We start from the raw sequence: 23882 nt of genomic DNA on the forward strand, positions 1-23882 counted from the left end.
GCAAATAATTATTGTGTACACTACCATATAAATAAAGTACACAAAAACGAAAGGAGGTTAAAAAAAGAAACGGCATAAATTAAAAGTAGATTTTTTTTTCCTCTTAATTTAATGACGTTTTATTTGGAAAGATGCCATGTTGTTAGAAGGATATACTTTGTTATCAACCTTGATACGTAGTTTTTTAAAAAACCTGTTTTTCAAGCCATAAAAAGCTACTAAGCTACTAATTGTTCTTATTTCCTTCACCCAGTTTCTATTATGACACTAGTAAAGCAGAATCAGCTTTAAAAAGCACAAAACCTACTGTTTGAAGGCTATTTATACAAACATTCATCTCTGTTAAGAAATCTTGCATGGCCTAGTTTCCTTGTGAACCTAAGCCACTCTCTCCCTGATTCTGAGACAATGGGCACATTTGAATTTTTGTGGTACATAATTTGTCTCACATGTTAAGGCCTTTGCCCTTACTGACCTGCCCATATTGACATCCTTATTATTTCTTCTTCTTTTACTTGTTGCTGCTCCCGCAACTGTTAGTATGTTTCCTTTTTATCATAGGCACCAGCCTGGCTCATGACGATACTCCCCTCCAAGGCTCTATGAGTGAGGACAAAGCCATATTAAACCTGGTAAGAAAATATACAAACATTAATAAGAGTGATAATATATTAAAAAGGTAGAGCTATCCCATTAAGTTTGCAAACTTACTCCTGTCCATTTGATTTCTACTCATAGTAACTCCATAGGGTTTCCAAGGTTGTAAATCTCTATGGAGGAGCCCTGGTGGTGCAGTGGTTAAGACCTTGGCTGCTAACCAAAAGGTCAGCAGTTTGAATCCACCATCAGCTCCTTGGAAACCCTATGGGGCAGTTCTACTCTGTCCTATAGTGTTGCCATGAGTCCGAATCGACTTGATGGCCACGGGTTAAATCTCCACAGAAGCAGACTGCTACATCATTCTCCTGCGGAGCTGCTGGTGGTTTCGAACCGCCAACTTTCCATTAGCTGTCCATTGCTTTAACCACTGTGCCACCAGGGTTCCTTTAAGTTTGCAAGGTACCCTCACAAGCATGATCTCATTGTATCCTTTTAAAATATTATGAGGTCAATAGAATCTAATTTTATCAATATTTTATAGATGAAGAAGTTGAGGCCAAAGTGTCTTTGTGACTTGTCTAAGGTCACACAGTAGAGTCAGAGCTAGAATCTCCTGACTCCACATTGATTGATTGTTCAATCATTCATTCATTCATCAGATGTTTACTGGAAACAGGCTAAATATCTATCAGTAGAGGACTGCTAAAATAAATGAACACATTAATAAATAATAATAATAAAGTTGAATAAAATAGTGATATCTATCTTGAAGAAGTTATTTTAATCAGGTGAAGAAACAGATAATTACTCAGTAATCAGAGTGTAATTAGTGATATGAAAGGAAAATGCTTGAGGTGTGAGGCCACGGAGGGCATCATGGAGAAGATGCCGGGTGAATGGAGTGTTAAAGAACTCCTATGAGAAATCTAGGTCACTAGTGTTCCAGGCACGGGGAACAGCATGTGTGGAGGCTGAGAATACGTGCACAGCAGTTCTCTTAGGGAAGGTCAAGTAATTTGGCATGGTTGCGGTAAACAGTATATTTTGAGAGAGTATGATATAATGGTGAAGAGCAGATCCTGAAGCCAGAATCTATGGTTCATATCCTAGTTCCACTACTTACAAGCTCTATGTTTTGGGGAAAGTGACTTAATCTATCTATACCAGAGTTTCCTCATTTCTAAAATGGGGATAATAACTGTGCCTACCTAATGGATTATTGGGAGAATTAAATGAATTAATATACATAAAGTGATTAGAATAAGTGTTATATGCTGCTGCTGTTGTTGTGGAGAAGATAGAAATATTAGGCAGGGGCTAGATAATGATGAACCTATTAAATCATGCTACAATGTCAGATTTGGTCAATTCAGTGGCCCTTCTAATCTAGAACTTAATTTTTTAGTAAGGAGTCTTCTGATCCAACACTAGGTTATGCCTCCCTGTTACATATTTCCATAACATCTTATATGTTCCCTATTGTAATATTGTTTAGTTTGATATAGTTATATTTTGGGCAAAATTCTTGCTCAAAGACTGGGGGCTTCTTTTCTCCCTGACAGTCTATAAAATAAATATTCACTTCTTTTTTTAAGTCAGTAAGTAAAAAATAAGGAGCCCTAGTGGCACAGTGATTAAGTGCTCAGTTACCAGCCAAAAGGTCAGTGATTCGAACCTACCAGCCGCTCCATGGGAGAAAGATGAGACTTAGGAGGCTGGATTTTCCAAAGATCCCCTGGCACAAGTTTACTTGTTTAATGTTTCCTTGCCTGCTGAACTATAAATTTTGTGATGGCAAAGACTGGTTCTGCCTTGTTCACTGCTAGAACTCGGCAATTAGCACAGTACCTGCCATACAAAAGGTGATATGACCCAATTAAACCCTACTGAATGTTATACAGTTGTGTAGCACATCTCTAGAAAAGATTGTAAGGATAACTGTTTAGCTGTGTATAGAAAAATAGTTAAATTTGTTTTTTTAAAAGGGGGAGTCGTTGCCACTATTATGAGTTACTTTACTGGAATAACTTGTAGACTATGGATCCAATTCCATTCTTTGTCATCAGAGGTCTTGTTTATTCGTTCCTTTCTCTATTGTATGTGTTGGGTTTTGTGTATATGTATGAGTACTGTTGTTTTCACCTCAATATCTAAGCATTGTTTTTAGTTAGAAAAATCATGCATTTTGGTTGCAAGAAACAGAGACGCACTCAAGCAAACTCAAGACGAGGTTATGGCATTAATACTTTTAGGGCAAGAAGGTAGAAAAAAATTTACCGATCAGTATTCCAGCCTGAAGGCAGTGGCATGATTCAGTATGTGATTTAGGATGACACCGTTGACTGCAGTATGAAGTGTAGACAGGATAGTGTTGGCTGCCACACATGCTGAAGGTAGAGGCTCTCAGCAAATAATGGACAGAGGAAAATTCAAGTCCTCTGGACTTTCATGGTAGAGTCATACGGTAAAAAATAGTTCCTTCTTGTCTCAAAAATATAAGATAAAGAAATAAAGATACTTTTAAAAATAATGGAATAGAAAGACATAGTTAAATGGAGGCAGCGAGACTTAGTAGGATCTGTTGTAATAATTCAAGTAAGAGAAGAAGGTGATCTGAATTAAGTGAGAAAGGAGAGAAAATGACTAATTTGAGAGAGATTTAGGGGGTATAATTCACAGTGTATGGTGACTCATAACAGGGTGTGGGAAAGGGTAAATACCCAGGTTTATGGCTTAACCACAGATGAATAGAATAACATGAGGGGAGGGAGAAGAGGAGAATTTGTGAGGTAACATAAGCTGAGACAAATCAATTTTCAGGCTGATGCAGGATGACAATAGTCTGTAAGGAGATTTTGTCTATAGCTACATCCCAATATTTATAAACTCACCCACGAGGCTTTTAGATACAGACCTACATTGGAAATTTATCATCAAAGAACCAAGCGTATGCTTGAGATTTCCTGAGGACTCTTGCTGATAGGAAGAGAGCACTGAGCATAGTGAAGTCTTGATGAACAGCATCTGATAAGACATTGAAAAGGCAGAGGAGACTGAGAAGGAGCTATTGGAGTGATGGAGGGGCCGATGAGGAGAGGGAAACCAGTGAAAGAAAAATCTACAAAAAAGAGTTTATAGATAGTTTAAATGCTACCACGAGGTCCAGTAAGATAAAAACTGAAAATTTTTCACTGGGTTTGGCAATAAGGAGTTCATTGATAACCTGATAAAAGCAATTTCCTTGGAGTGTTAGGTACAGGGATAGACTAGTTAACTGAGTGTGAATGGGAAATGAGGAACTGGGAAGAGCAGACCTTTGATGACTCCTCCCAGAAGCTTGTCTGTGAAGGGCAGGAGAGGAAGAAGATGCCATTGGTAGAAGAGGTCGTGGCATAGAAGGAGGATTTGAAAAATTTGAGAATGTTTAAATGTAGATGGTAAAGATCCACTGCTTACGTGTACTACTACATTTGTTACTTTTTATCACAACTCTGTAATTTTTGTCTAAAAATTACATGATGTAGCATCAATGGCTCTACCAAGAAATTTGTCTTCTTAGACTTTTATATTTTAGTAGGAAAACTTCAGTTTTCTAAATTTCTCCATTAGCTTGAGAATGTTGAATAATTCTTATCATAAAAATAATCGTATTCATGTGGAGTAAAAGCCTAACATAACATACTGGATTTTTACACAAATACCTCATGAAGGGGGGCGCGGTTAGCAAACAAACGTAGAAGGCATGCATTATTTGCGTAAAAATACGGTAATTTTAGCAGCTGTTTTTGCCATAATTTCGTCAACAACCCATATAGAAAGACACATGTGACACCACACTTTGCCTCTTCATCCATACAATCCTACCCCTCTAACAAACTCAAACTCAAGTTTTTTGTCTGTAGAGACTTTCCCTGCTACTCAAGCTATGGTGTTTCTCTCCTCCATTTTTAGAGCACTTATTTATCTGTATTTCATATATTTGGTAGTAGATCCTGATTATTTTGTAGTAATTTGAATCATTTTTGCCACTTTTCATATATTTGTGTTCTTTCTTGTTGCAACTAAATTGGAAACCCCCCTGGAGTGGGTCTTGTTTTCTTCCTAATCCCTAGTACAGTTCCTTAAATACTGTAGAGTGCCTAATATTTTTGTCAGATCGGGATTAGGAGAGAACAGGAAGTGGGGAAATGATTGGTTATGAAGAATTTATACACTATGTACAGCAATAAAATCTCTTTATGATTTTAGGAAGCCAAAGAGGAACCAGAAACAATGGAAGAGCATAGAACAGAATGTGCTGCAGGAGGTAAGGAATGTTCTCTTCCAACCCTCATGTGAACTTTTGTTCTCTGCTATTATTTTTATGGGTAAAATCTTTCTGAGTAAAGATATGGACCTACAAATTCTGCATCTCTGGATAAGATCAGCCAATAGGACTGATTCTTGATTCCATTTATATCACTATCAAAAAACTACATTTACACTGCATTGACTGTAAAACTCCAGAGGAACATTTTATTCTGCTACCTATTCATTCAACTCTTTTCTGTCCTCCACCTTGACTACTGCCCTCTTATCACCCTCAAAGGACTTGCAAGAACCCGAGCTGTATTGTGAATTAAGAACTAAGCCAGTGCTGGTAGTAAATTCTAAGCTCCACTTTGAGTTGTTTCGTTGTGTTTTTTTTTTTTTTTTTGAGTTGTTTTTCAGTATCCCATAAGAATAAATAAACCAATATTTAAAGAATAGATGCGAATTTGCTTTCCTCTCCAACCCACCTCATTAGGATGGAACAGGGGTAGAGTTCAGGCTTTGGAGTCACACAGACTCCATGGATCAGTCTCTGACAAGCTGTATGACCTTGGGAAGTTACTTTACGATGACTCCTAGTTTCCTCATCTGCAAAATGGAAATGGTGGCTTAAAAAATAGGTACACTTTATTGAGAATATACTGTGTGCTATATACTAGGCTAAATTCCTTATATGCATAGTCCTCTCAAATACTATATAAGGCAAGTAAACTGTGACTCAGTTTTCTAGCCTGTGAAATGTAGATAACAGTACCTACACCACATAACGTTTGCAGTGAAGATCGAATAAATATATATGAAGCACTTAGAAAAGTGCCTTGCACAGAAGTTCTCATAAAAGTTAGCTACTATATAAAAATAATTAATGTCATCCTTATTTTGTAGATGGCTTAATGAAGTTATGACTTGTCCAAGGTCACACAGCCATAAGGGTCAAAACTAGAATTTAAACCAAACTTTTCAACTCTAAATCCAATGCTTTTAATAACTAATATGTTGTCCTCTTTGCAAAGTTATCATGAAGAATATCATTAATATGTGTAAAGAGTCTTGTTCTGACACTGGTGTATGTTAAACCTGTAATTAATGGCGATGCCATGTTTATTATTGTTACCAGTGTTATTATTACTATTATTATTATTACTACTACTACCATTACTACTGCTGCTGCCATTAAAGTCCTAATCCAGAGAAGGACCGGGGTACCAGAGGAAGGCGTACATTCAGCAGCATTAGATCAAGCCAAATATACATTGAAATACAAAGAGAACAAACTGGGCTCTCCCATGATTCTAAGACACCCTCAGGTTTCAAAGACTATTCATGTGTTGAAGTATGAGTGGGTGATTTGAATGCCATTGTGATCCCAATGGCATGGCATAACATTACATTAAATAATATAAGCAAACACGTTAGTAGCTGGCTATGTGGTCTTAGATGAAGGAGCCCTGGTGGCCCAGTGGTTAAAGCATTCGCCTGCTAACCAAAAGGTTGGTGGTTCAAATCCACAAGCCACTCAACTGGAGAAAGATGTGGCAGTCTGCTTGCATAAAAATTACAGCCTTGGAAACTCTACAGGGCAGTTCTACTCTGTCCTACATTGTCACTATGAGTCGGAATCGACTCGCCGGCTGTGGGTTTTGCTTTATGGTCTTAGACATATTTCAGTGAAATGCTTTTGTTTAGCGGGAATAGGGCATAAAACATTTGATCTAATGTGCCTTTAGATGTTAAGCCTTTTTATCCAAATAATATTTTATTGTCTTTGAATAGACACTGCTGTTTCTCCTCTTCCTGTAACTACAGTGAAATCGGTCAACTTTAGACAAAGCGACAAGTAAGTTTTTCTTCACATAGCATGCTAATATTTTTTGCTCTACTGTTGGATTATGTTTGAACTAAATTCTTTGTCTTATCCTACAGCATTTCTGCTAATGAGAAGGAGGTAGAGGTGAGTTTAAAGCACTTTTTTTTTCTTTATTAAAAGAGTGTTGCAGACCCACCTTCTTTAGTCATTTCATACTTCTGCAGTCTCACACATTTAATGTCTGTCTGGTTTGTCAATGAAAGAGTGCAGGTAAAGCCTACGCAGGTCACAGTTATGATGCTGAGTGGATAAGAAAAGCCTCAGGATAATCTGGTATTAAATTGAAATATTTGACCATATCTAATTTTCTCTCCTCCTCCACATTATTTTGACAACAGGCCGAGTTTCTCAGGTTATCTTTGGGATTTAAGTGTGACTGGTTTACCTTGGAGAAAAGAGTGAAGCTGGAAGAGAGGTCCCGTGACTTGGCAGAAGAAAATTTGAAGAGGGAAATCACAAACTGTTTAAAGCTATTAGAGGTTAGAAACAGAATATTTGGGGACTCTATGTGGTTATGTTTTTAACAATGTTTTCATAATTACAGATGAGTTTACTTGTATGACTAGTACCAACCCCCGCCTGGCCAAATGTGAATTGATAGAAAGTAAGAATCCAGGATCAGGCTAAAGTAAAAGATTTACTAATAGGAGAGCATCAGAAATTGAACTAAAAATGCTTTCAAAGTAGATTACATGAGTCATCTGCCTTCTGTCTAGATTTTCAAGATTTCAGGCAGTAGAGTAATCATGCTGAAAACTGGGTAGTAGGAGATAATATCAATTTTAAGTTTCTTTGAAGAGAATCAGAAGTCCCCATTTAGGATTAACTGAAGAAAGAGAATGGTGACTAATTTCAGTCTTGTCAGATGGCGGGCAAACCCTCCTTAAGATACTGAGCAAAGAATGAGGGGATTGCGTCACTGGGTTCACAGAAGTGTAACAACTACTGCTATCCTTCCATCTTGTGAAGTTACCATAAACATAGAAATGGGTTGGAAAAGTAAGAAGGCTAATTCTGAATGAAAAAATAAAAACTGAGAAACCATATTCTGCTTTGCTAACAACTAACATCTGCTCTTCCCTTCCCAACTGGAAGTGGTTATTTAAACTACAGTAAGAAACTCTGACGACGGCCCTGCCAACTGGTTAACAACTCCCAGGCAGCAACTCTTACATATCTGTTTCAGAAGTAGCCACCATTCGTTAAGCACCTAGTATGTGACAGGCATTTGACATCTGTTACCTGTAATATCACAGTACTCCTATGATATCATCTCCATCTGACAGATGAGGAAACAGCAAATCATGAACATTTCTGGAATAAGGATGTAATTACAATCAGTGGTGCCTTATAGTTTTATTGGCAGTGCCTTTTCTTTCTTGATTTTACACAAATTAATGGTGCCTCTTATAATCCATGGCATTTTAGATTTGGACAAGTCTTAGAAGTTTGCTTACAGAGAGCTAAAGAGTAGTTGTGCCAAAAATGAATTCAGGCTTGTTTGCTTCAGATCTGCTCTTCTCTTAATTCTGTCTCTATCTTAATCAGAAGGAAGGTCCTCTATCAGGGGAGGCCATCATCTTGTATCAATGGCACAGATTTGAAAGGAGCATTCATAAGCCAATGAAGGGATACCCACCTAGCCAGCCCAATTGCACCTCGTCACCGATGGAAGAGCAAGTGTAGTAATCAGAGTGTGTCTAATTCCAGTATATTTGCATTCTTTTTCTCAAAAGTTCAAACTTTGCTTCTCATAAGATGCATTCAATTTATTGATAAGCACAGTCTCTTCACCATTATGACCTAATTATATCGGATCCCATTAACATAAAGGAAAGATGTGAATGCACAAGAGAGAGTGGCAGATTTGGGAAGTAAAGAAGGAAGGCATCAAAAATAGACATAAAAGGTTTTTTGAACACATGTATAGTCTCCAGATAGCCAGCAAAGATATTAATATTTTTATATCATTCATTATTGGTCTTTGCTGCTGCTTCTTATCCTCCACCAAGGTAACTTGAGATTTGACTACCCATCCATGTTTATAGCTTAGTGTTAGAATCACATGCTTGGGTTAGATACATTTTAATATTTTTTTCTCTGTGCAGTCTTTAACACCTCTGTGTGAAGATGACAACCAGGCCCAGGAAATCATTAAGAAGCTGGAGAAGGGCATAACATTCCTTAGTCAGTGCACAGTACGAATGGCCAGTAGGGCCGAGATGTTGGGAGCCATTAATCAGGTAACCTATCTCATTTTCTTTAGTTACAATGAAATTAAACTAAAAGGATTTGTTTTCTCTCAATTTATGGATTACAATTCTAGGAAGAAGTTTTAAAAAGTACTTCATTATTGTATGACATACATGTTTAATGTAGGAAAAATAGAAAATGGATTATACAAATAAAAATGTAAAGAAAAATCACTTGTTAGCCAGTGACAATCATTATAAAAATTTTATTATATATCCTTCTAGACACTCTGTCTTGAGAGAAAGATAGATAGGTAGATAGACAGACAGATAGCTGTTGTTGACACCAGCTCATAGCAACCTTTTGACAACAGAAAGAAATGTTACCCAGGCCTGTGTCATACTCATTACAGCTGTACTGTTCAAGTTCATCATTGTGGTTACTCCCTCCATACAAAGTTATAATCTACTGCTTTTTTATTCAACAGATAGCATGGACAACTTTCTATATGATACAAATATATACACATATATCATCATTTCATGGTATTCTGTTAGTTGGATAGATCATAAATTATTTAACCAACTCCCTAGAGTTGATCATTTTAAGATGTTCTTGACATTTTGATATTATAAACAATGCTACAATAAAAATCCTTATACATTCATCTTTGCACACTTGTTCTTAGAGAAGTGAAATTTCAAAATTTCTTCTTGGGCAAATCTGTAGAAACTTGAATTTTTAAAATATATACCTAAGTGAACTTGTTGAATATGATATTTTCCTAAGACATTTAATTGTGGTGGTAGTTTTAGTCTGATCATTTGTTATACATTTTTTAGTATCCTAGCTCCTTTTTCACCTTTCATTAATGAATAATAATATTCTTTTTTATTTTTTGGCTTGTTTTTTAATTGTACTTCAGGTGAAGTTTTAAAGAGCAAATATTTTCTCATTAAAGAGTCAGCACACATATTGTTTTATGACATTGGATAACAACCCCACGACATGTCAACCCTCTCCCTTCTCGACCTTTTTTTTTTTCTTTCTTGGTGAAAATATACATAGCCAAAGATACACCATTTCAAAAATTTCTACATGCACAGTTCAGTGACATCAATTATGTTCTCCCAGTTGTGCTGCTATTCTCACTTTAGATGAAGGTTTATGGAACAAAATAGTTTCTCATTAAACAGTTAGTACACATATTGTTTTTGTTTTTATTTTTATTAAAATTATGAATGTACATAGTTTTAAAGTCAAGTAGTTGTAAGTCTTATTATCCCATTTCCCCTGTTCCAGAGCAACAGTTTTTAACTCTTCTGATTTGTTGGATTGTTTGTTTCTTTGTATTTACATCTATATCTCTAAATAATATGCTTACACTTCCATATAGTGATTTATTTTCAGTATTAGGCATTATCTATTGTTTTCCAAATACAAAGATGAATATTTCATTCTCGATCAATCTCTGCTCCCATACACCTTTTTCATGGTCCTCATCCTGTTTTCCTCTCTTTTTTCTTTGCCAACAAGCTTAAATTCCGTGGTCAAACACAGCATTAGCTCCCTTGCATGTACCCTCAACACCTTCGCTCTTGTTTTATTTTACTCATTTGGCAAATCTACAACCCAAGTTAAATTCACTTCATCTGCTCTGTGCCTGCTTGTTTGGAAAGCAGAATCACACCCCTGTGCTGACTGAGCTCTCTTTAAATTCATCATCACAAACCTCAGGTGGGTTGTTGATGGCTTCCCATCATTTACCCTCCCTCTCTGCTAAATATCTATTTCAGACCTCCTCCTTGCTTCTCAAACCACCATCATCACCTCTCCCGTCTTGTCTGTCAACTGGTGACTCGCTTCCTACCTCCCTGAGAAAAATGAAGCAATCAGAAGAAAACTGTCATAAACTCTGAACCCACTAGTACCTGAATCCTTCCTTCCTGTTACTAACAATGAGTTATCCCAACCTTTTCTAAGGGCAACCATTCCACCTCTATATGAGGTTCCCTTCCCCTATAACTCTCTCAGGAATTTGGGCCCCAGTTCTCCCCTCTCTCCTCCATCTTCGATTTTTCCCACTCTACTGAATCATTCCCATATGCACACAAATACACTGTTGTTTCTAAGATGCAAAAAGTAACATAAAACAAACAAAAACAAAAAAACCTTTGTTGACCTTTTCTCCACTGGCTACCACCCTGCTTCTCTGTTCCTATTTATAGCAAAGAATTGTACTCACTGTCTCCCATCCATCTTATCGCAGTCTCTCGTAAACCATGCTAATTACCCTTTTGCCTCTACAAAACTAATTTTACCTATGCACCAATGACGTCCACATTACCAAATTCAGTTTCTCAGTCCTCATCTTCCTTAACCTACCTGCTGCATTGACAAGGCTGAGCTCTTCCTCCTCCCAGAAACACACTCTTCACTTGGCTTCTGCACCATGTTCCCTGGTTTTTCTCTGTATGTCATCGACAGCTCCTCCAGGCTCCTTTGTGGGTTTGACCCCTTCCCCCAGACCTCTTAGTATTGAGGGGCTCCAGCATTCCACCCTCTGATCTCTGTCTGCACTCAGTCCACATATGATTCTAGTTAGCTGAAGATTCCCAAATTCATCTTTAGCCTGGACCTCTTCCTTGTGTTCCAGACTAGAATAAACTACTGCCTACTCAACATTTCCACTTAGATATTTAATAAGCAACTTAAACTTAACATATCCAAAACTAAACTACTAGTGGTCTCTCCAAAACCAGCTTCACCCACAGTCTCCAAATGCAACTCAATTCTTCCAGTTGTTCAGGCCAAAAATTCTTGCGGGTAATTCTTAATACCTTTCTCTCATACCCCACATTAAATCCTACCAGCAAATCCTGTTGGCTCTACCATCAGAGTATATCCAGGATCCAACCACTGCTTTCCCTCTCCACTGCTACCACCTTGATCTAAGCCACCATTCTATATCTCCCAGATTAACCAACAGCTTCCTAACTGGTCTCCCTGCTTCAAATCTATCCTCCCTAGTCCCTCCCTCCAAAATAGTCTATTTTCAATATAGAACAGTCAGAGTGATTCTTTTAAAACTTAAGTCATATTATGTTAGTTTTTGGCTCAAAGCCTTCCATTGGCACCTCATTTACTCAGAGTAAAAGCCAAGTCCTTACAATGGCTTAAAGTTTCTCCATAATTCCCCTGCCCTCTTACCTCTTAGACTTTATCTCCCTTGACTGTCTCCCTCGATTATTCCATTCCAGCCACACTGGTATTCTTCCTGTTCCTCAAACACACTAGACGCAGTGCCACTTTTGGCCCCTAGCTCTAGCTCTTCCCTCAGCCTAGAATACTCTTCCTGCAAGTCTTTCACAGAAAGCCCTTCTTTGGCCATCCTATGTAAAACTTCAGCTGTTCCCACTCCAGAGCTTCTCATTCCCCCTTTTCCTCTTTGCTTTTGTTGTTTTTCATAGCACTAATCACCTGTATCATACTATATATTTTATTTATATTTGGTTTATTGTCTGTCTACTCCCACTAGAATATAAGCTCCATGAAGGAAAAGTATTTGTGTGGTTCACTGCTGTATTCCCCATGCTTAGAATGTACCTAATACATAGAAAGTGCTCAATAAATATCTGTTAGTAAGTGACTGAACGAGTAATATTAGCTAGATCGATATTTGGTGTTAACATTACTATGACCATGTAAATGTTGTTCACAGCAGACACAGTACAGTGGTCTATTTGACCTTTCCTTCTTTGCACTCTCCTAGAGTCTACTTCTCCCAATACATTCACACTCATTAGGTGTTTTGTCAACTTCATTTTCTTTGAGATGTTGCTTCTAGAGACTTCCCACCTGTTCCAATTGGGACTGATTGTTCTTTTGGTCCCTCGTAAGTCTTAAAAAAAAAAAACCCAAAACCAAACCCATTGCCTTCGATTCCAAGGAGTGGCTGGTGGATGTGAACTGCCGACCTTTTGCTTAGCAGCTGAATGCTTAACCACTGCACCACCAGGGCACTTTGGAAGCCTTAAGAACTCATTTAAATGGCGATTCCTTTCACTTCTCTCTTTAGTTGATCCATTTCCTGGATCCTATGTCTTCCTTTTTGCTGGTTTATTCATTTTGGTGGAGCATTATACCTAGCAGTTTCCTGAGAAAAAGGGTGTATGGGAGGTAAACTTTTTGAGATGTTGCACGACCGAAAATGTGTTTATCTTCATGCTTAATTGATATTCTGGCTAGGTGAAGGATTCTAGATTTAGAGATTGTTTCCCTTAGAATTTTCACTGCAATTCTTCATTTTTCTACTTAGCATTTGGTATTGCTACTGAAGTCTGATGCTATTTGACTCTTAAGGCTTTGTTTATAATCCTTTTACTTCTCAGAATCTTTTAATATAACTTATTTTCCTTACTACCCTCTTTTGCTCTGGGTTTATTTTCATCCACTGTTTTGGGCCTTAAGTAAGCATTTTAAAGCTAGCAAGTTATATCCTTCAGTTTGGAAATTTTCTTATTTCTTTTTTCTACATTTTCTGGCATTTTTCTGCATTTTCTATACTTTCTCAAATTCCCATTATTTGAATATTTTATCTCCTGAGCTGATCCTCTTTCATCTCTTTTCTGCGTCTTAGTCTTTTTGCTCTAGTTTCAAGGAAAGCTCCTCAACTTTATCTTGAAACTCTTCTACTGAATTTCTTTTTTCTGTTTTAAATTTCCAGAAGTTATTTTTTTAAGTTGTTGTTCTTCTCTAAATATTCCTTTTTAAAAATACCTTGTTCCTACTTCACGGATGCAAGAATTACTCTTAACTGTCTTAAGATGTGATAGTTTCCTGCAGACGGTTTCCTCCAGCTTGCTTCTTTCTGTGTTTTGTTCTTCATCTTTCATGCTAGAGACTTTCCTCCACTGTCTGATGATACAGCTGATTGGGAGCTCTATGCGCGTTGGATGAGGCCGGTTCTTGTTGACTCTGAGCTTCACACATGCTAAGATGTTCCATTGGGGTACACTTAAAGTCAGTGCTTTTATGATTTTATCTTGGGATGTTAGCTTTCCTGGGGAAAATCTTCCACCTGCCTGCCCTGAGAGTATAAGCCTAGATGCCAGTATTTGGGAGCTGCAAGGAAGAATAAGGCTGGGAGATCTCAATCTTCAGAATGTATACAAACTTTTACTTAAATCTGTTGTTTTCAGTATGGTACACTCACCATCAACTATCTGGTATTTCCCAAGGTACAGACCCTCTGTTTAACTCTTTCCAGAAGTACAGTATTTTATCAGTGTGGTAGAAGGGAAGTTGCTTTGCTAGGGGGCAGTGTAAGGGAGGAGATCTGTGGATCTAATTGCTTTTTACACACACTTTCAACCAGTTGTCTGTTCACACACTCACCCTCAAGCTTACTTCTAGAGGTATTTGTGCCATTTCTTGAGCTTTGGGATTTTCTGTACTGCAATCCAGGTTGCTTCTATAGGCTCTCCTTACTGCCTTTTTCAGGGTTTAGGGTTTTCAAGTCTTCTAAGTCATTTATCATTAGTCCTATCCAGCTTTCAAAATGTTATTGCTATTATATTCTCTACTGTTCTATTTGCCCTTGCAGACTCATGGATTTTTAAAAATACCATTAATTGTCATTTTAGTGGGATTTTAGAATGGAGTGATGGTAAATGTATGTGTTTAATCAGCATCTTTAACTGGATATTGAGATAGTATTTTCAATGTAAACTTGTTCTTTTTTTTTTTCCCCTACTAGGAAAGCCGGGTTAGTAAAGCAGTTGAAGTGATGATTCAGCATGTAGAAAACCTGAAGAGAATGTATGCCAAAGAGCATGCTGAATTAGAAGAACTGAAACAGGTTCTTTTGCAGAATGAAAGATCTTTTAACCCTCTTGGAGATGAAGGTAATAGATAAAAGTTTAAGATAACAGTATCAATCAGGTTTTTCTAACATTTTCATTTTACCTCTCTTTAAACCATATTGTATCTTTAATATAAGACCCTTAGATTAAGGTTATATTAGAATAATAACTCATTGCTATTATTTATATAACCAAAAGAAAGATGTCAGAAAACAGGCTGGGAGACAAGAAGGATTTATTGATAATGACACCAAAAATGCACTATATCAATTTAGATTGCTGAGATAAGAGAATATATTTAATCCAGTTCATTAAGTTGACCCTCCTGTTGCCGCCGAGTCTGTTCAGGCTCATGGTAACCCCATATGTTAGAGTAGAACTGAGCTCCATAGATTTTTTTGGCTTTAATCATTATAGAAACAGATCAACAGGCCCTTCTTCCATGGCTCCACTGGGTGGGTTTGAACCACCAACCTCTTGGTTGGTAGCCAAGAACAAACTGTGCCACCCAGGGACCTAAGCTGACCCTAGTGTTTCTCTGTTTAGGATATGTTAGGATTAGTTCTTCCTCCACACGTAAAGTGAGGTGGAATAACTTAAATAAACCATTCTCATCAATGATGGTTTTGTATTCCTCAAAGCAGGGATAACTTTGGCGCAGTAAACTGAATGGATTGAAAAATAGGGAGACATTATGAGGCCATGGAAGATATCATAAAGTTTATACAAATCTTACAATAGTTTTATGTTAAATAAACAGTACAAATTTTTCTGACAGAATTCTTATTTTAATGAACTCTTCCTTCTTCTGGAAAAGTAAACATATTAGATACTCTTCTGATCTGTATTTTGAGATTCATTAATTCAGCAGACATCATTTAGTGTCTACTATGTGCTATAGGGTCACTATGAGTTGGAATTGACTTGACGGCAACGGGTTTGGGGTTTTGTTTTTCGTTTTTTGGTATGTACTAGGTAAAAGGAGCCCTGGTGGCATGGTGGTTAAGCACTCAGCTGCTAACCGAAAGGTCGGTGGTTCGAACTCACCAGCTGCTCTGCAGGAAAAAGATGTGGCAGTCTACTTCTGTAAAGACTTACAGTTTTTGAAACCCTATGGGGCAGTTCTATTCTGTCCTATAGGGTCACTATGAGTCAGAATCAACGTGACAGCAACAGGTTTAGTTTTTGGTTGTTTATGTGCTAGGTAGGCCTTGTGGACATCTACAGCAACAAAGAGTATTGTTTTTCAATGGTTAAGATGGCAATTGTTATAATCACAAATGATAAGCAGATATTACATTGCTCAGTAGTCTCTAGGGTCTTAAATAAGACTTTTCTGGTCACTGCGTTTTTTTTCTAAAGGATTAAGATCATTCCTTTAACATAAATTACATATGTAATTTGTACAATGTGTTTTTCCCTTCAGGTGACTGCCAAATTAAAAAACGTTCAGCTTCTCTAAACTCCAAGGTAATTATTAATTCCCTCTTTAATTCATTTAACAAATGTCTATCAAATGTTTATAAGATGGTTTTTAAAATATTTGAAGCTACATGGTTTTAAATGTAAATAACAAAACAAGTGATTTTAATTATTTATGTGTGTATGAGGAGCCTGGTGGTGCAGCAGTTAAGAACTCATCTGCTAACCAAAAAGGCTGGCAGTTCGAATCCACCAGCCACTCCTTGGAAACCCTATAGGGCAGTTCTCCTCTCATAGGGTCACTATGAGTCGGAATCGACTCAACGGCAATGGATTTTGTGTGTATGTATATCTGTGTGTGTATTTATATTTGTATATGTATGCTTTTATACTTCCTGCTATATCATTGTATTAATTAAGTCTGCCTGCCAGTGTCAGGAAAGCCATTATGACAATAGTGTATTTCTTTCTCATGTAAAACAAAAGTTGGAAATAGGCAGTCCAGTGATGGTAGAGTAGCTTCATCAGATCCCTAGGGACCAGGCCCCGCCTCTCTTCCTATTCCATCACCCTCAGCTTTTGGCTTCCACTTCATGGTCTAAGATGGCTACTTCAGATGTGGCTCCAAGTCCACCTTGTTACATCCAGTCCAACAAGAAAGAAGCAAAAAGAGGTGTTTCCTCTCTCTCTAGAGACACTTAATGAATGTCCCACATAACATTTCCCTTTTCTTCCTTGGCTCCACATAAGATTGGGAATAGTTTTTATTCTGGAGGCCACGAGCCTAGCTAAAAGTCACGGGGTTTGTTTCTGAATGAAAAGGGGGAAAATGACATATTGAAGGTCAACCAGCAATCTCTGCCATAGTTTGAAAATCAAGATTTCACAGATTTACAGAATTTTTGAGCAAGTGACTTTACAGTCATTCCATCCACCAAACCCAAAACCAAACACACTGCCATCTAGTCAATTGCAACTCATAGTGACCCTATAGGACAGAGTAGAACTGCCCCATAAGGTTTCCCAGGCTGTAAATCTTTATGGAAGCAGACTAACACATCTTTCTCCCATGCAGTGGCTAGTGGGTTTGAACGACCGACCTTTTGATTAGCAGCCAAGCGCTTTAACCACTGTACCACCAGGGCTCCTCATTCCATCCAAATCCCTCTTTTTCACAGACAAGGAAAACAGGAAAGCACAGAAGTTAAGTGATTAGTCATGATCATGTAGAGGAAGAACCCACGTTTCTTAGACCCCAATTAGAAATTCTGGATGCTCTATAACATATGAAGTTAGGGATGGTGGTTTAAGAAAAAGGTTCACCATAAAAGTACTTTAAATTAGTACATGTACTACATTTAAAAGTTTTTATATCCTGAAGTTGTTCTTATTTAAACTTTAAGAACCACATAATACTACATAACATTTTTCTGTGTAAAGCCTACGTCTGATATATAAAAACATCCATGCATTAAAATATCAGGCACATCCTTAAATGAAAAAAAACAAAAAAAACTAAACCATGAAAAAAAGAAAGGCTACAAATATGGGTGCATAATTTATCACCTCTTGAGTTGGGAAAAACCTTTCTAAGCAGAAAAGCAATGATAGCAAAAGGAAAAAAAAAAGATGAATAGATTTGGCAGCATTAACAATAAAAAACTTTTCTGCCACAAATATGAAAAAAATAATATGAACACAGGACATAAATAGGTGGTTCTTAGAGTAGAAATACACATGGTTATTCAAGATAGAAAAACAATGTTCAATGATACTAGAAGTCAAAACATGAAACTATATAATCCTTGTTTGATAGGCAAAAATTACAATAATCCAATGTTGGGGAAGGTAGAATATTCTAGAAGGCAATTTGACCATAGCAAAAGCCCTTAAACTGTTCCCATTGTTTACTCAGCAGTGGACAAGTGCATAGTTGTGTGTGTACAGTATGTTCATCAGTGTTGCATACAAGAATAAAACACTGAAAATTTTCTAAATGTACCTTTTCCTCCTTCATGTAGCCATCTTCTCTTCGAAGAGTAAGCATTGTCTCTCTGCCTAGAAATACTGGAAATGTAGGAACGGTAAGCAAATTCCTAAGCATTTTTAATAAAAAGTATATTCATTTTCAGGTGACAAAAATATGAACTTACCCTACTAAATTCATATTTTATCATTTCTTTAACATCTGAACTTCTGAAGATGGCTGGGATGGAAAACAATGACCGATTCAGTCGGAGGTCAAGCAGTTGGTAAGTGTAATTTTATAATTGCTTTTTTAGAACCTCACTATTTTATAATTGGGCTAACATAAATGAGCATTTGAAATAAGTGATACAGTAACATTTGATTTGTACAGAGTATAAACAGAATAAATATTTTTTTAATGCATATATTATTGTGGGGTTGTTTTATTATGAAACAAGTTGTGACTGTGCCAAGAAATTAATTATAACATAAAATTTTTATATTAATTTAAGCAATAGGAAATAAATTGATAATGGCTAAAGATACATTTTATTTAACAAGTGGATATAATCATCTTTATTTAGGCGTATTTTGGGGTCAAAGCAGAGTGAACACCGTCCCTCACTATGTCGATTTATTAGCACCTATTCCTGGGCAGATGCTGAAGAAGAAAAATGTGAAGTAAAGTAAGTAAAGCTTGGCGTGCTTATTAACCTGACATGAACCACGGCATAAACAGTGGGGCCATATTTATTCAGAGATGAGATCAATGCTGCATCATCAAAAAAGATAATTCATTGTGAAAGACTTTTTATAAACTATAAAGCACTATGGAGCCCTGGTGGCACAGTGGGTAAGGGCTCAGCTGCTAACCAAAAGGTCAGCAGTTCAAATCCACTAGCTGCCCCTTGGAAACCCTATGGGGCAGTTCTACTCTGTCCTATAGGGTTGCTATGAGTTGGAATTGACTCAACGACAGTGGGTTTTGGCATAAAACACTATATAAGTATTATTTGTGGATACATTCACTCTTGTAGCACTCATCTGCAAGGTTAGAGTCCTGAGTTAGAAAAGACCCTGGAATTTGCCAGACTTGCAAAGATACTTGTCTCCTGAATAGGTATCTGGCCCTCAGGAGGAAAGGTCAATAAAAAGCCACAGAAAAAAAATAGTTCATTAACTTAGAGTTGTTTTTTTTTAAGAAATATATGTGTAACATATATGTATAGATGTGCATATATGTAACATATATGTATTGTGTATACATCTTTCATTTATGTAAATCAAGAGTCAGAGAAACATAAAACTTTAGCAAATTAAACAAACGAATAAAATATGGCACAGTGGTAAAGGGCTCCCCCGCTAACTGAAAAGTTGGTAGTTCAAACCTACCAGCTGCTCCATGGGAGAAAGATGTTGCAGTCTGCTTCCATAGAGATTTACAGCCTTGGAAAACCTAAGGGGCAGTTCTACTCTTACATAGTCATTATGAGTTGGAATCAACTTGACAGCAATGGGTTTGGTTTGTTTTCTTTTTTTTTTTTTGAAAGGTAGAGGGCAAGAATGAGGGGCATGAAGAAATGCTGCCTTTGAGTCATGTCATTGGACAACCTTGGGCAAATTGCTTAATCTTGTGCGGTGTCAGTTTCCTCATCTGTACAATTTAGAGATTTTAGTATGCTCAATCCTAAGGGATATAAAGATTAGAAGACACAGTACCTACTCTCAAAGAGTCCATGTTTTTGTTTTCGTTTTTTAATAATTCTGGGAGCCTATTTGTCTTAGTTATCTAGTGCTGCTGTAACAGAAATACCACAGTGGGTGGCTTTAACAAACAGAAATTTATTTTCTCACAATTTAGGAGGCTAGAAGTCCAAATTCAGGGTGCCAGCTTTCTCTCTCTTTTGGGCCTGGGGCAAGGTCCCTGTCTCCATTCAGCTTCTGTGCCTCAGTTCCTTGGCAATCTTCATGTGGCCTGGCATCTATCACCCCTTATCTCTGCTTGCTTCTCTGTGCCTAATCTGCTCATTTTTTATCTGAAAGATGATTGGCTTAAAACATACCCTACACAGATATAACCTTACTAACTAACAAGGAAAATACTATTCCCAAATGGGATTACATCCACAAGTATAGGGGTTATGATTTACAGTACATATTTTTGGGGACACAATTCAATCCATAACATTCTACCCTTTGGCCCCCCAAATTCATGTCCTTTGTACATGCAAAATACAATCTCATCTTCTGAATCATCTAAATCAAATGTGTGTGAGACTTTAGGTGCATTCCATCCTGGGGCAAAGTTTCCCATCATCTCTGAACCTGTGAAATCTAGAGTACAAGTTATCTGCTTCCCAAGTACAATGGTGGGACAGGCACAAAGTAGACATTTCTATTACAAATAGGAGAAATTGGAAGAAGGGTTCATGGGCACCAAGCAAGTTCAAAACTCAGCAAAACAAATTACATTAGCTCTAAAGGCTTGAAAACAATTATGTTCTCCCAGACCATCTAGGCAATGGCCCCGCCTGCCAGACTCTTGGTGTTGGCTATGCTCTCTGGATTCTGCCCTACCTTCCAGGCCCAGTGGGACAGCAAATCTGCTCCTTTGGCTTTGGGTAGACCCATTCTCCTAGTCCATTTCAGTGGTGACCCCACACCTTTGGCTCTGGCAAGCTCCATTCTTCTGTCCCTTGGACATGGCAACCCTGCCCCCTCAGCTTTGGGTGGCAGCCCCATCCTCTTGGCACACATGAATGGCAGCCCCACATTCTGGAACTGAGTTGGTGGAGATCTGACTCTTTGAAACCCAGGAGGCTGTAACTCCACTCTTTGAAATCTAGGAGGCCATGGCTCTACCCTTTGAAACTCAGGATGCATGGTTATACCCTTTGATACCTAGGAGACTGTGGCTCCACCCTTGGAAACCAAGATAGCCCTGTTTCCTGTGCTCCTTTCAACAGTTCTGCTGATCTCTGAACTGATCCAGGGACGGTCCTTTTCTTTTCTTGGTGAACAAAAGATATTGCTCCTTTGTCCTGTTTCCTGCCTGTAGAATTCCAAGAGGCAGGCAGCTTTTTTTCCTGTGGTCTTGTCTCTGTCCCCTTCAGTGTAAGCTGATGGGTTTTCTTCTGCAGTGGTTGGTTAGATCCATCAGGCTTAATTTTTTAAATAAAAGATTATGTAGCCACATCCTTGATGTCCTGAGTTTGTACAACAGAATTTTCCAAATCTTTAAGTTCTGTTTTTGTTTTGAACAGCTCATTTTTAAGGCAATCTCTTTCCTCTCACATTTTACTATAAACAACAAGGAGAAACCATGATGCCTCTTTAAGATCTTGCTTAGAAATCTCCTCAGCCAAATTACCAAGTTCATCACTTACAAGTTCCACTTTCCACCAAACAGTTGAACATAATTTATACAAGTTCTTTGTCACTGTATAAAAAGCATTGCCTTTCCTTCATTGTCCAATCACATATTCATCATTTCCTCTTAAAGCCTCACCAGAATCACATTTAATATCCACGTGTCTAGCAACATTCTGTTGATGGTGCCATACATGTAAGACAATAGAGACTTTCTCTCTGGCTCTCCTCCCTTCCTTTTAAGCCTTCATCCATAATTCCACCAACAGTCTCTTCAAGGCAATCTAGGCTTTTACTATTAGGCACCTTAAAACTCTTCCAGCCTCCACCCATTACCCAATTCCAAAACCACTTCCACAGTTTGGGTATTTGTTAGAGCGGCACCCTATTCTTGGTACCAAGTTCTGTCTTAGTTATCTAGTGCTGCTTTAACAGAAATACCACAAGTAGGTGGCTTTAACAAATAGATTTTCTCACAGCTTAGGAGGCTAGAAGTCTAAATTCAAGGTGCTGGCTCTAGAGGAAGGCTTCCTGTCTCCATTGGCTCTGAGGGAAGGTCCTTGTCTCTTTTCAGCTTCTGTGCCTCAGTCCTTGGCAGTCTTCACGTGGCCTGGCATCTATCACCCCCCATCTGTGCTTGCTTCTCTGTGCCTAATCTGCTCATTTTGTATCTCAAAGGTGATTGGCTTAAGACACACCCTACACTGCTATGGCCTCATTAACTAACAAAGAAAATGCCATTCCCAAAGGGGATTACATCCACAAGTATAGAGGTTAGGATTTACAACACATATTTTGGGGGGACACAATTCAGTCCATAACAGTGATAACGAAACAGGATTTTGAACTGGTTCTTCCCAGTTCAGTCATGTCCAAGGAAGCAAAAACGGAAAGACCTGAATTTTTAAAATTTGGGTGAACTGGAACAATAACTGGAATGGTAAAAATTACGGATCAAAGCCCTGCTAGAAACTTACTCTCCCTCTTAGAAAACAAGGGCAGCATATGCGCTGCATATCAACCAAATCTCTTGCCAGTCAGATTTTGAGCAGAGTTGGAAACAGCAGTGCCCTCCTGAAAGACAGCAGCCAACCACACTGCTTAGAATGTGTGTTGCTCTCCACAGTCCTGCCAATAATCCAGTCTCACACATCAGGCTCCTGAAAAGGCTCACTACACGTCTTCCAAGTCTCCCATTTGAGGGCTTTGACCAGTAATTTTTCCCATTCCAGTTATCGTTCCAAATCACCCAAATTGTAACAATTCGTGTCTGTTCCAGTTTCACTGCATTGGCCATGACTGAACTGGTTCAAACCAGTGTGAAGCCCTGTAATGAAACAATTAAGTTTTGTTCAGGTGGAGGGAACTCTCTGTAAATGACACAATTTTATTCAAAATACAGTCAATCCAATTGCTATACCCCAGCTCAGTGAATACTAGATTGTTTTAACTATCTTTACACTGAGAATACTTTGATAAAGATTTTCCAAATTATTGAGATTTTTAGAGGAAGAGAAGAAATGACTTTTCAGGTTACTCCACACTAGCATTAATCAAAACTCCTACAAAGGAAAAAGTAGAATCAACTGTTAATAGAATGTGAAAAAATGACATGGTAGAAGAATATTTAAAAATGATATTGATGATGACAAGTTTTATTATATATTGAATGAAAAAAATATAAAAGAGGAAGAAATATGGCATCCAAATTTATTTTTTAAAGTGTGGTTAAATACATATATAGGAAGTCCCTGGGTTAAGAACGTCTGGCTTACGGACAACTCGTACTTAAGAACAGACTGCCATAAAGCCTATTATGTTAAAATTCTGAATTAAATACAATGGTTTATAATTACAAATGCACGCACACACGTACTTTGTAACACTCATGAAAATATTTAACGGCTTTAGCGGTTTGCTGGATCACATTGCTGTTAACACTCTGTTGAGTGTGTAATTTTGTATTTGTTCTGACTTACCTACAAATTCCACTTAAAGACAGACTTAGGAATGGTACTCATTCATAACCCGGGGACTGCTTGTATATGCAGAGAAAGAGATCACAATATTAACATTGGTTAACTGTAAGGGGTGAGACTGATAAACTTTTTATATGTTCTTTGTATATTTCACCAATTTTCTACAACCTTTATTTCTTCTTTGGCTCGTATCCCAACTTTCTACAACAAACATTTATTATTTTTCCAAATAGAAGAATTCTTATTTAAATAAAATTCCTGTAAATGGTTAAAAATATAAATTTGGTCATTTGATTTTTAGAAATAAAT

The 23882-nt window shown here is 37.6% G+C and overlaps 1 protein-coding gene across 1 annotated transcript in view; it reads left to right on the top strand.

Annotated features, from left to right (window-relative positions):
* Positions 1-23882, top strand: part of IRAG2 (inositol 1,4,5-triphosphate receptor associated 2) — a 41721-nt gene that overhangs the window by 15415 nt on the left and 2424 nt on the right. The window contains exons 6-16 of the mRNA XM_004383589.2: positions 562-632; positions 4849-4906; positions 6685-6748; positions 6835-6862; positions 7117-7257; positions 8887-9021; positions 14730-14877; positions 16262-16305; positions 18279-18341; positions 18460-18509; positions 18810-18911. Of these exons, the coding sequence (XP_004383646.1) occupies positions 562-632; positions 4849-4906; positions 6685-6748; positions 6835-6862; positions 7117-7257; positions 8887-9021; positions 14730-14877; positions 16262-16305; positions 18279-18341; positions 18460-18509; positions 18810-18911 (904 nt within the window). The remainder of the gene's footprint in view (positions 1-561; positions 633-4848; positions 4907-6684; positions 6749-6834; positions 6863-7116; positions 7258-8886; positions 9022-14729; positions 14878-16261; positions 16306-18278; positions 18342-18459; positions 18510-18809; positions 18912-23882) is intronic.

This window comes from Trichechus manatus, unplaced genomic scaffold, assembly GCF_000243295.1.
Source record: "Trichechus manatus latirostris isolate Lorelei unplaced genomic scaffold, TriManLat1.0 scaffold00112, whole genome shotgun sequence".
NCBI lineage: Eukaryota > Metazoa > Chordata > Mammalia > Sirenia > Trichechidae > Trichechus > Trichechus manatus.